The following is a 14,436-nucleotide window of genomic DNA, read 5'->3' on the forward strand; positions in this document are numbered from 1 at the left end:
GTAATAACATTAAATGTAAATGGATTAAATACTTCAATTATAAGATAATAAGGACACAGCAAGGTTGAAAATAAAGGTATGGAAAAAATACACCATCAAAACACTAATCAAAGTTGGTGTAGCTTTACCTAATACCAGCTAAAGTAGAATTTAACACAAGAAGTATTATTAGATAAAAAGAGTAACACTTCATAATGATAAAAGGATTCAGGTTCAGCAGGAAAATAAAAATTATACTCATGTAATTATATAGCCCCAAAATATATAAGGCAAAATTTTCTAGAACTAAAAGAAAAAATAGACAAGTACATGATCATAGGTGATGTTAACATCTCCATAACCATTCTCATATCAAATTGATCATGCAGATTAAAATTAGTAAGGATATATATAGAGAGAGATGGTTTGTGTAACATGATTAAAAACTCAGTTGACATTTATAGAACACTATAGCCAACAACTGTAGAATACAAGTTCTTTTCAAGTGCACATGGAATATTCATTAAAATAGACCATACCAGGAGCACCTGGGTGGCTCAGTAGGTTAAGCATCCAACTTCGGCTCAGGTCATGATCTCGTGGTTCATGGGTTTGAGCCCTGCATTGGGTTCAGAGCCTGGAGCCTGCTTCGGATTCTGTGTCTTCCTTTCTCTGTGCCCCTCCTCCACGCTCTCTCTCTCTCTCTCTCTCTCTCTCTCAAAAATAAGATAAACATTAAATTTTTTAAAATAATAAAATTAGATATAAGCTTGTATTATACTACTATTGAGCAACACTGTTCTAAAGTCTGTTTCTTAGCTTCAGAGAGCCTAAAAAATTTGGTAAACACTTGAGGGAAACAGATTTTGATACTGTATCAGGACCCAGGACCAATGGTATTTACCAGTCCTGGCCTGTATCTAAACTCCCAGGGACTTCAGTCATCACTAAAGTCTGGGCTGGGGCAGAGTCAGTCCATAGACAGGAAACTTGTTTCTATCCTGTCTGCATTTCCCTGTGACTCAGCCCACAGGGATAAATGTGACAGGGAGTTGGTTTGTTTTCTGTGTTTCTTTCAAGCAGCTTCCTTGAAGACACAAACAGCTTTTGAATAGCAAAGATAAGGGACAGGTCTGGCTGAATCTTCCATAATAACAACTAGGTTTTTGGTCATTAATCAAGTTCCTACACTTCTTGCCTGAGAGAATTTATAACAAATTGTTGACTGATCTTTAAGATGTTAAAAATGATACGTATTAATAAAATAAAACCCTGAGGGTATGAGAATCATAGAGCCTTTGGCAGAGGAGCTCCAGCTTCTGACAACATAGTAAAGTTATCCATTTTGGGCATCAAGGTTCCCAACTACCCTACTCTACACTACTACCCTTACCTTTGTGAGAGATCACAATCCCCTGACTATTTTTCTGAGATTCTGCCTACCCACCAACATCTTTAATATTCTCTCACCTCCAAACCTGACTCCTGAATATTTCCTTTGCCGGGAATATTCTGCTTCCCTCATGCCCCGCTGTTTCAAGATCCATTTTAAAAAATGATACAGAACTACCACTTGGATTCTTTTTGTTTTAATTAACCTCTTTTGCAAGAAATAAGGATCAATAGACAAATTCAAGTAATAGGAATTCATTTTAAGATGGTATGTGGCAATAAGGAAGATAGGCAAATGATGGAAATCCAACATCAGGAACTCTTCTGAATCCAAGATGGCACTAAGAATCTCAGTGGCAGAAGTTAATGAATCTTCACTCTACTGTTCTGCCATTTATGTGACTCAGCTACTGAGACTTTGCTTATTGGGAGAGTTCTCCACTTTTGGCTCCCTTAGCATCCATTCTATGTCTTTTCTCACCTCACTACTTTTGCATACTCCTGGTTTCTGTTTCCTCAGTAACTCAGCCCTCCTCAAAAACTATATTAACCTTAAAAATAAAACTCCAGTTATTTTACCAGTAAAAATGGGTTTATTTGGGAATAGTAGAGAATTGCAATCCGGGACAAGTAAGCTACAGCAAAACCATAGGCAAGACCAGACAAAGAGGAAGAAGCCTCTTGTATAGAGGAAAGGAGGAAGTTGGAAGGGCTTTTATAAACAAAAAGTCCATTGCAGTAAATTGGAAGTTCGAAGTAGCTTCTTCTTGGTTGAAGTTGTGACAGTCTCACTGGCTAGGATGTTGCCAGGGGAGGAGGAAAAACTTTCTCCCTCCTGCTGGGATAGTAAAGAAATACTGGTCTGCAATGTCTTTCTCTTCCAGTAGGGTCTGCAATTCACAAGTAGTAGGGTGTGAGAGCCCCTTCTGCTGGCCTCTCGAATCCCTTCTACATGAGGTTTCCTTTTTATTAATTGTCACAATTACAACTTGCTTCTGGCCCTGCCTCTTCCTTCTTTACATTTTTTTAGCTTCAGTTCTTGTCCCTAATTGCCCGATTCCCTCTTTATTTTCTATTTCAGGTTTTAGAGAGCCACCTGCTGTTATCCTACTTTTTAGACAGAACTTTCTCCATTAAACTGCATCGTTAGTATCTGGTCAGCCTGTGGATCTGCCTGACTTGGGGGTATCAGATACCCACACACGGTGCAATCAACTGTGGACCAAGGTGGCTGCCCAAGTTCTCTTTCAGCAAGGGCTGTGAGCATGCCAGTCACCATGACTGCCATGTCCAGGACACTTTCACTTGTATCATTTTAGTCCTTATAACAACCCTACAAATAGATATCATCCTATTTTCTATAGGTGAAGAAACTGGGGAACGGGGAGGTTACTCAAGGCAAAGCCATGCAAAGCCAGCATACAGCCCTAAATCTACCATCAGAAATCACCACACAGTCGCCCCAATGGAGCATGTTAAGTGAATTCTCTTGAAATAAAACTACCAGGCAGAGAGGTGTCAGAAGTAGGACAACACTGCTGCTGCTCTCCATTCCTCCTACAACTGCAGAAAGGACAGGTTCTCCTAGGAGAACTCACCTATGGTTTATGAGTGTGAATGTGTGTGTGTGTGTGTGTGTGTGTGTGTGTGTGTGTGTGTGACTGTCCTGTGGAATCAAACCAAGGACAATACTAAGAATAGAGCCTGATAGATGAAGCCAAAGACAGATGCATCTTGTACTGTAATTCACCTTAAGGTAAATACAGATGCATCATCCTAACCTAATACAAAAAGCCAGATTTACAAAACAAGCCAATGAAAATGTAATTATTTTTTGCCCTGTTGCAATTTCTTTCCATCTTACTCTGGACCCTGAGTTATGGGATTTGTGTGGGAGTGGTTTGAGGGAAATCACTAGGATCTTCAGAGTCCTCCCTGTTCAAAAATAAAGTAGGTGAGGAAGATTCTTACATGTGGGCACAGGGTGGGTGTGGTGGCACCAACTGAGGATGGTAGATTAGTAAGTATCTGCTTACTAACACACTTCTCCATGATTAATGAGGAGATGGGAAAAGGTGAGAGTTGAATGAAGTAATATAAGGGACGTCTTTAGAATAATGTCTAGCTCATTTACCAAGGTTGCTATAATAAATTACCACAAACTCAGTAGCTTAAAGCAATACACATTTGGGAGTGACATTACCAAGATGGCAGAGTAGGACACCCCTCCGTCTCCTCATGAAGATCAACCATTAGACAGTTATACACAAATAAAAACAGCTCTGTAATCCACTTAATAAATGTCAGCAATGCAGTTAAAAACCTTAAGAATAACCACACAAAAAGGGAAGGAAGAATAGCTTTGTTCTGCTGCATCAACCCATCCCCCACAGCTAGCATTGCTCAGTACCAAGAGGGAACTCCCAAGTTAGAAAGAGCTCCCCTCACCAGGAAAGGAAGAGCGGGTGAGCAACCAGCACCTGATGAGGACCATGTAGTTGTCGATGTAGTAGACCCCAACAGCTTGAGCTGACAAGTTACTATGACCCCCAGACATGGTGCCACCAAAGGCTCTTCATTCTCACTAGACTTACTTTACAAAAAAATGCTGAAAAGAGTTCTTCAAGCTGAAATAAGAGGATGCTACTTAGTAATGTAAAAACATGTGAAAACAACGTACTGGTAAGGCAAGTATACAGTCAGATTGAGAAGACTCTACTAATGTAATATAGTGGTGCGTTTACCACTTACCTCTAATATAAAGCTTGAGGAACAAAAGTATTAGAAACTACTATAACTACAATAATTTATTATTAATTATACACAATATAAACACAATATAAAAAGATGTAAAGCATGAAACAAAATGTGGCAGGGGTGGACTAAAAGGGGAGAGTTTTATATATAGTTGAAGTTGTTATCACTTTGAAATAGATTATAATATCTATAAGATGTTTCAAGTGAACCTCAGGGTAACCACAAAACAAAAACCTATAGTAGATACATACAAAATAAAAAGAAGGGGAAAGAAGTATACCACTATGGAAAATCATCAGTTCACAAAAGAAGAAAGCAAGAGAGAACAGAAGGAAGAAAGGTATTACAAAACAACCAGAAACCAGTGGACAAGATGGCAACAGTAAGCCCTTACCTATCAATAATTACTTTAAATGTAAATGGATTAAACGTTCCAATCAAAAGGCATAGAGTGGCTGAATAGATGAAGAAACAAGACTCAACTATATGCTGCCAATAAAAAATTCACTTCAGCTTCAAGGACACACATAGACTCAAAGTGAAGGGTAGAAGAGGATATATATTTCACACAAGTAGAAATGAAAAGACAGCAGAGGTAGCTCTACTTACATCAGACAAAATAGATTTTAAGTCAAAAACTAACAAGAGACAAAGGATGTCATTATATAATGCTGAATGGGTCAGTTCATCAAGAGGATATAACAATTGTAAATATATATGTACCCAACAGTGGACTACCTAAACATATTAAATATCAAATCTGAAAGGAGTAATAGACAATAATACAACAATAATAGGGGACTTCAATTCCCCATTTTCAATAATGGATAGATCATCCAGACAGAAAATCAATAAGGAAACATTGGACTTGGCTATTCTTTAGGCCAAGTGGACCTAACAAACATACAGAGAACAATTCAAGCAATAGCAGCAAAATACAGATTCATCTCAAACACACCTAGAACATTCTCCAAGATAGATCATAAGTCACAAAACAAGTCTCAGCAAATAAAAAAAAAAAATTGAAACTGTAGCAAGTATCTTTTCCTTTTTTAAAATATTTATTTATTTATTTAGAGAAAGAGAGGGCACAAGTGAGTGAGGGGTAGAAAGACAAAGAGAGAGAAGGAATCCCACAAGGGGCAAAGAAAGAGAGAGAGAGAAAGCAGGGCTCACCTGGGGCTCGTGTTTTGCCCAAAGTGGGGCTCATGCTCACCTGAAGCAGGGCTTAAACTCACAAACTGTGAGATCATGACGTGAGCTGAAGTCAGGTGCTTAAAACTCAGCTACCTAGATCCCCTTTAATTTTTTTTTAATGTTTGTTTATTTTTAAGAGGGACAGACAGCGTGAGCAGGGGAGGGGCAGAGAGAGAGAGGGAGACACAGAATCTGAAGCAAGCTCCAGGCTCTGAGCTGTCAGCACAGAGCCCCACAAGGGCTCAAAACCACAAACCATGAGATCATAACCTGAGCCAAAGTCAGATGCTTAACCGACTGAGCCACCCAGGCACCCCTAATAATTTTTTTAATGTTTATTTTTAGGAGAGGGAGAGAGAGTGGGGGCGGGGCAGAAAGAATGGGAGAAAGAGGATCCAAAGCTGGATCTGTACTGATAGTAGAGAGCCCATTGTAGGGCTTGATCTCAGGAACTATGATATCATGACCTGAGCCAAAGCTCAATCAAGTATCTTTTCCAATCACAATAGTATGAAATTAAAAATTAATAACAGTAGAAAAACTGGAAAATTCACAAATAATGTGGAAATGAAGTGTCACACTCCTGAACAAACAAAGATGAAATCAAAAGGGAAATTTAAAAAGTATACTGAAAGCAATTACAATGGGAACACAACATACCAAAACTTACAGGATGCAGCAAATGCAATGCTAAGATAGAAGTTACAGCCAGAAATGCCTACATTAAGAAAAAAAAAAAAAAAAACTGAAATAAATAAGCTGCAATCCCTATCAAAATAACACCAGCATTCTTCACAGAGCTAGAACAAACAATTCTAAAATTTGTATGGAATCAGAAAAGACCCAGAATTGCCAAAGCAATCTTGAAAAAGAAAACCAAAGCTGGAGGCATCACAATCCTGGACTTCAAGCTGTATCACAAAGCTGTAATCATCAAGACAGTATGGTACTGGCACAAGAACACACTCAGATCAATGGAACAGAATAGAGAACCCAGAAATGGACCCACAAATGTATAGCCAACTAATCTTTGACAAAGTAGGAAAGAATATCCAATGGAATAAAGACAGTCTCTTCAGCAAGTGGTGCTGGGAAAACTGAACAGTGACATGCAGAAGAATGAACCTGGACCACTTTCTTACACCATACACAAAAATAAACTCAAAATGGATGAAAGACCTCAATGTAAGACAGGAAGCCATCAAAATCCTCAAGGAGAAAGCAGACAAAATCCTCTTTGACCTTGGCCACAGCAACTTCTTACTCAACACGTCTCTGGAGGCAAGGGACACAAAAGCAAAATAAACTATTGGGACCTCATCAAAATAAAGAGCTTCTTACAGCAAAGGAAACAATCAGCAAAACTAAAAGGCAACCTGTGGAATGGGAGAAGATATTTGCAAATGACATATCAGATAAAGGGTTAGTATCCAGAATCTAAAAAGAACTTATCAAACTCAACACCCAGAAAACAAATAATCCAGTGAAGAAATGGGCAAAAGACATGAGTAGACACTTCTCCAAAGAACACATCCAGATGGCCAACCGACACAGGAAAAAATGCTCAACATCACTCATCATCAGGGAAATACAACTCAAAACCACAATGAGATACCACCTCACACCTGTCAGAATGGCTAACAAGTCAGGCACCAACAGATTTTGGCGAGGATGCAGAGAAAGAGGATTTCTTTAGCACTGCTGGTGGGAATGCAAACTGGTGCAGCCACTCTGGAAAACAGTATGGAGGTTCCTCAAAAAATTAGAAACAGAACTACCCTGTGACCCAGCAATTTCACTACTATGTATTTATCCAAGGGATACAGGTGTGCTGTTTCGAAAGGGGCTCATACACCCCAATGTTTATAGTAGCACTACCAACAATAGCCAAAGTATGGGAAGAGCCCAAATGTCCATCGATGGATGAATGGATAAAGAAGATGTGGTATATATGTATAGAATGGAGTATTACTCGGCAATCAAAAAGAATGAAATCTTGCCATTTGTAACTATGTGGATGGAACTAGAGGGTATTAGGCTAAGCAAAATTAGTGAGTCAGAGAAAAACAAATATCATATGATTTCACTCATATGAGGACTTTAGGATACAAAACAGATGAACATAAGAGAAGGGAAGCAACAATAATATAAAAAGAGGGAGGGGGAGAAAACATATGGGACTCTTAAATATACAGAACAAACAGAGGGTTGCTGGAGGGATTGTGGAAAGGGGGGTGGGCTAAATGGATAAGGGCATTAAGGAATCTACTCCTGAAATCATTGTTGCACTATATGCCAACAGAAAGAAAGAAAGAAAGAAAGAAAGAAAGAAAGAAAGAAAGAAAGAAAAGGCTAACTTCACACATTAAGGAACTAGAAACAGAAGAACAAACTAAGCCCAAATTTATCAGAAGGAAAGAGATAATAAATATCAGAGCAGAAATGAATGAAATAGAGAATGGAAAGATAGTAGAAAAGATGACCAAAAATAAGAGCTAGTTTTTTGAAAAGATAAGCAAAATTGACAAACTTTTAGCTACATTTACCAAGAAAAGGAGAGTAGACTCAAATAAATAAAATTATAAATTAAAAAGGAGATATTACAGCTGATACCACAGAAATACAAAGGATGATAAGAGATTTCTATGAGCAATTGTACACCAACAAATTGGACAACCTAGAAGAAATGGATAAATTTTTAGAAACATACAACCTACCAAGTCTGAATCATGAAGAAATAGAAAATCTGAATAGCCCTGGGGCACCTGCGTGGCTCAGTCGGCTAAGCGTCTGACTTCAGCTCAGATCATGATCTGACAGTTTGCATGTTCGAGCCCCACATTGGGCTCTGTGCCGACAGCTGGGAGCCTGGAGCCTGATTGGGATTCTGTGTCTCCCTCTCTCTCTCTGCCCCTCCCCTGCTCTCTCTCTCTCTCGCTCTCTCTCTCTCAAAAATAAATAAACATTTAAAAAATTGAAAAAAAAAAAGAAAATCTGAATCAACCAATAACAAGTGAGAAGACTGAATCAGTAATGAAAACCTCCCAACAAAGGAAGGTTCAGGACTGGATGGTTTCACTAGTGAATTCTACCCAACATTTAAAGAATTGATACCAATTTGTCTCAAATGCTTCCAAACTTTGAAGAGGAAACACTGTCAAACCCATTTTATGAGGCCTGCATTACCCTGATTCTAACGCTAGGTGAGAACACCACATGACATCAGAGTACACGTATCTTTATGAGCACTGAGTAACATATGGAATTGTTAAGTCATTATATTGCACACCTGAAACTAACATAATGCTGTGTGTTAACTACACTGGAATTAAAATTTTTAAATATTTTAAAATAAGGTTTTAAAAACCCTAAAAAATAACATGACATGAAATGAAAACTACAGGCCAATATTCCTGATAAGTACAGACATAAAATTTCTCATCAAAATACTAGCAAACCAAATTCAACAGCACTAAAAGGACCATACACCATGATCAAGTGGGATTTATCCCTGAATGCAAAGATGGTTCAACACATGCAAATCAACAAATATGACATACCACATCAATAGAACGAAAGACGATAATCATGATTGTCTCAATAGTTGCAGAAAAAGATTTTGACAGAATTCAACATCCTTTCATGATAAAAACACTCAACAAATTGGATATAGAAGGAACATATGTCATTCAGCCATGAGAAAGAAGAAAATTCTTCCATTTGCGAGAACAAGTTCCATGGACCTTAAGGACATTTTGCTGAGTGAAATAAGTCAGACAGAGAAAGACAAATACCATATGACGTTGCTTATATGTGGAGTCTAAAAACATTGAACTCACAGAAACAGAGTAGAATGGTGGTTGCCAGAGGCTGAGGGTTGGGAGTAATGGGAGGATAGTCCGAGGGTACAACTTTCAGTTATAAAATGAATATGTTCTAGGGATCTAGTGTACAGCATGGTGATTATAGTTAACAATACTGTATTGTGTATTTGAAAGTTTCTATGAAAACACAGCTTTAATGTTCTCCCCATAACAGCAACAAAATAGTAATTATGTGAGCTGAAGGATGTAACCAACCCAATTGGAGTAAACATCTCCCAGTATATATGTATATCAAATCATCACATTGTACACCTTAAACTTATACAATGTTATGTCAATGCTATCTCCATAAAGCTTGAAAAACACCACCACCACATTTTTTTTGAGAGAGATAGACAGAGAGAGAGAGAGAGAGAGAGAGAGAAAGAGAGAGAGAGTGAGTGGCAGACAGGGGCAGAGGGAGAGAGAAAATCTTAAGCAGCGTCCACACTCAGCGAGAGCCCGACACAGGGCTCAATCCCATGACCTTGGGGTCATGACCTGAGCTGAAATCAAGAATCAGACTCTCAGCAGACTGAGCGACCCAGGCACCCCACCACCATACATTTACAGTTCTGGAGGTCAAAAGTCTGAAATTTGTTTCAGTGGGCTGAAATCAAGATATCTGCAAGGCCACACACCCTCCCAAGTCATAGTGAAAAACCTGTTTCCTTGTCTTTTCCAGCATCTAGAGCCACATTCTTTGGTGGCACTTTCCTCCATCTGGAAAGCCAGCCATGTAGAGTCTTGCTTTCAGGCATCACATGGCCTTCTTCTGTAGTAAAATATTCCTTTGACTCCCTCTTATAAGGACAACATGTTCAACCAGTATAATTTCCTCATTTCAAGATCCTTAATTACATCTGCAAAGTCCCTTTTGCTACATAAGGTAACATTTGTAGGTTCCAGGGATTAACACCTGGATGTCTTTGGGGCCATTATTTAGCTTACCACATTGGCGTAAGGAAAATGCTTAAGAAACATTAGCTATTATTATTCCTGTGCTAAGTACTTCATGTGTATTATCTCATTTGATCCTCACTACACCCCTATGAGGTAGAGACTATATCCCTATCTTACAGAAAAGAGGCTTGAAAGCTTTAGCAGTTGCCTAAAATCAGATGGCAAGTGGAATTCCAAGTCAAGACGCTAAACCCAGAGCCCATGTTCTTAGCCACTATCACAGCCTGGCTTTGGGGAGCACCCCTATTACTCTCTCCTTACAGTAATTGTGAAGCTCCATCCCACTTTTCTATTTCAGTCATTTGAGTGGATGCATGTTTTCTTGGGGAGGAGAGGTCCTTCCCCACAGACTGGGAGTCTGTCATGCACTTTCCCTTGTGGCTTGGTGTTCTGTACAGACTGAAAATGATATCAATGTTGTTGATTTAACTGTCACAGCTGGAGACCATTAAGAATTAAGTGCAAACAATACAGATCAAATTGATCAATGTGGACAAATTGATCAATTTTGCTCTGTGGACAGAACAAAATCCACATCCTTCTTTTGCCAACCCTTAGAGGCTGACATAGTGAGAAGGGTGACTTGAAACAGAGTTTAGTTTTAGCTTCTAAAGGTCAGTCAGTCTATTCGTCTGGGACATGCAGAGATGATAACTTTTCTTCAGGAAAACGTCTCATTTTGTTCCACAAAGAATAAATGGTGTTTTGTTAAAGCAGTGTGTTCTAGTCTTCCTGGCATGATGGGACTGTGGTTAAACTCAGCTTATTACGGGAAGGGTAGAATATGGGCATCATTCAACAGAAGATCAAATCAGCAAACAAACTATGAAGAAAGAGTAATTTATGAGGTCAAAATGATAAGCATTCCAGCAGGCTGATAGCGGAGAAAAGCACAGTATAAAGGAAAAGCGATAGAAGTATGTGATAGGAGTACTGCATTTCTGAGAGATAATGAAACACGATGAAAGAGAACAAGAAAAGAAAGGCTTAGAATTAGGCAAGGAGAAGGGGAGGGAATTTGATTAAGACTGTCTCTAAAACATGAGATAAAGAACCAGCAGCGGCCATATAAAAATTGAGCCATCCCATAACAGACCTGTTTTTCTTCAGAGGGGGTAAGTTCTAGCTGGTGTTTGGGACATCTGACAAATTATCATCACAACATTGTCTTTGGTGAATCATGTAGCAGCCACCCTAGAAACCTGAATCACCAAAGCCTCCTTTTTCCCTCCTTATGAACACGTGACCAGACTAGGCTGGGATGGGAGAAAAAAATGGAAACTACAATAAGTAATGGAGTATCCTTACTTGCATCTGCCAGGCACTAGGAGAAGTAAGGTGGCCAACGTCCTGGTCTTAGGGCTTTTGGATTTCCACACATACAGCTCTAAGAGGATTGAATGGATATGCTATTCGTTCATCTTCCTTTCCTGTGAACAAATCTGTGTGGAAGTCAAAATGTCACTAGAAAGCCTAGATGTTTGCAGTGACTGATGCCACCCTGCTTGGGTGGCCTGATGCTTCCACAGATGTTATCAGGAAGTTGCTGTTGTGAGGACTGGCTCCTCACATCCTCAGGTCAGAGAACTGTCTCTCCGGGACGGTTTGAGAGATCAAAAACCCCTTCTGCTAAGGAATTTTTTTCTTCCCACATTATGTAATTGATTAGGTTTAAGCCTAACCTAATCTAGTCCCATCCAGTCTACATTTTCCTGAGACATTTTTATTTGATCTGGATGTCCCTGAGATTCATCTATTTCATGTTTACAAATAATCCCTTTGGCTATATCATTTCTGCTGGTGTCCGATCTCATTCCTTTCGTTTGGGTCTCACTGATTTTATTCTAAGTTTGAGGTTACTTTGGGGTGTCAGTCCAACACATCGCCCATATAAATACTGTCTCATTAATTCTATAAATTAATATTTGGAGTAACTAGTGCCATTTTCATTTTAAAGCTGAAAAAACTGACACTAAGACTTGCCCAAACTTGTCCAAATCACATAGCTTGATAAATTATAGAATTATGACTTCATCTAAGATCAGTCTGATTTCAAATTTTTTTTTTAACGTTTATTTTTGAGACAGAGACAAAGCATGAATGGGGGAGGGTCAGAGAGAGGGAGACACAGAATCTGAAACAGGCTCCAGGCTCCAAGCTGTCAGCACAGAGCCCGACACGGGACTGGAACTCACGGACGGCGAGATCATGACCTGAGCCGAAGTTGGCCGCTTAACCGACTGAGCCACCCAGGCGCCCCAAGATCAGTCTGATTTCAAAGTTCAGCCTCATCTTACATAATGCTGAAATTACTATGAAAAATCACGCTTGCAAACTGACATCTCAATTGGGAATTTACTATTATGTTCCCTGGTGATGGATGATGACATCTTATACTATGCACAACAGTGGTTCAAACCTGACTACATATCTAATCATGTTATTGAGCTTTTAAAAACCATACATGCTTTTAATGTATTACTGCAATTAGACATGATAATGTCTTGTTTAGGATTTTTGCATCTACATTGATGAGACAGATTACTGGCAATATTCCTTTTTTTTTTCTTTTGCAACATTCCTTTCTTGTAATATCCTTGTCTGGTTTGGGTATTAGGTTATGCTTGCATCATAAAACCAGTTAGAAGTCTTGTCTATTTTTTTTAAATATTTATTTATTTTTGAGAGAGAGCGAGACAGGGTGCAAGCAGGGGAGGGACAGAGAGAGAGGGTGACACCGAATCTGAAGCAGGCTCCAGGCTCTGAGCTGTCAGCACACACCACGCGGTGGGCCTGAACTCAAACCACGATATCATGACCTGAGCAGAAGTCGGACACTTAACCGACTGAGCTACCCAGGCACTCCAGTCTTATCTATCTTTTGATTGTCTTATGTTTAGAAAATGTTACCTGTTTATTTGTACCATTTGCACTTTACTGAGATTTTCCTCTTAGCCTAGTATATGGTCAGTTTTTGTGAATTACTCATGGCTATTTAAAAAAAAAATGTATTCTCTTTTCAGAATGCCAACTTTTATCTACGTTATCAATTATGCAATTTAGACCTATATGGCTCCTACTACTGTATTTCTATTTTTCCTTGCATGTCCTGTGGTTTTATTTATTAATATTAATATTGATGCTATGTTGTTTGGTACATATTCATAAGTTTGTAAATTCATTGTAAATTGCATTCTTTATCATTATAAATGACTACTCTTTGTCACCTTTAACACTTGTTTGTCCTGGTATTAATTCTGCCTGATTTTAATTACAACCCCTGTTCTCTTCTTGTTTGTAATTGTAAAGATTTCTGAATTATTGTTTTGGGTCTCTTGTATACTGCACAGAGTTGGATTTTGCTTTATGATTCAATCTGAATTTCTTTTATGTTAATAAATTAGTTTGGCCTACTTATACTTATCAGATTGATGTATATTTGATCTTAGTTCTCACATTATTTTATGTGATGTCTTCTATTTCTTTACAGATTCTTTGAAAACTCTCTAAATGTGACATGCATTTGTTTTTATTTTTTTCTGAGAAATTAGAAGGCTTATATTTTTGTTTTAGTGTGTAACTCATACACCTAACTCTCACTACTTAGGCATTACTTATCAATCCCCTAATATGAACAAATATTGAAATTAGTATATTTTTCTTCTCCTTCTCCTGCCATCAATAGCTCTTCTCTTTTTTGGCATAGGTTTTTCATTCATCACATGGTTGGCTTAAGTTTATTTTCTAGTAGTTACTTCAAGGAAGGCTCATGGAAACAATATTTGAGCGCCTGCATATTCAAATATGTCTCACTGTGCCTTCTTACATAAACCACAGTTTGTGTATAAAATATATGGGTGACACTTTCCTTGAGGACTTCTTAGGTATTGTTTCTAGCAATGAATGTTGCTATGGAGAAGTCTAAGCTAAGCCTGAATTTTTCCACCCTTCTAAGTGACTTGATTATTTGCCTAGCTCCCCAAAGGATTCTTTATTTATCTTGGTAATCAAGTAACCTTTTCTCAGATTCCACATTAATATTTCCTTGCACATTGTATGAACTTTCAGTTGGGAGATTCAATTATTCTTTAATTTTTGGAAACTTCTCTTGAATTATATATTGAAATTATTTTTTATCCTATTATTTTGGATATCTTCATCAGGAAATCTATTATGCAAATATTGGATCTCTTTTGCCTATCTTCCATATCTATCTTTTTTCTCTAATCCTTTTAAACTTGTTTCCATTTCATTTTGCTCACTTTCCTCAATCTTGTCCTCTATG

General features: G+C 38.3%; 1 protein-coding gene across 1 annotated transcript in view; it reads left to right on the top strand.

Annotated features, from left to right (window-relative positions):
- TERB2 (telomere repeat binding bouquet formation protein 2) overlaps window positions 1-2,898 on the top strand; it is a 36,565-nt gene extending 33,667 nt beyond the window's left edge. The window contains exon 7 of the mRNA XM_040492561.1: window positions 2,453-2,898. Within this exon, the coding sequence (XP_040348495.1) occupies window positions 2,453-2,508 (56 nt within the window). The 3' untranslated portion in view covers window positions 2,509-2,898. The remainder of the gene's footprint in view (window positions 1-2,452) is intronic.
- Window positions 2,899-14,436: the final 11,538 nt, after the last annotated feature.

The sequence above is a fragment of the Herpailurus yagouaroundi genome, unplaced genomic scaffold (assembly GCF_014898765.1).
Source record: "Herpailurus yagouaroundi ecotype Mexico unplaced genomic scaffold, PumYag 184, whole genome shotgun sequence".
Lineage (NCBI taxonomy): Eukaryota > Metazoa > Chordata > Mammalia > Carnivora > Felidae > Herpailurus > Herpailurus yagouaroundi.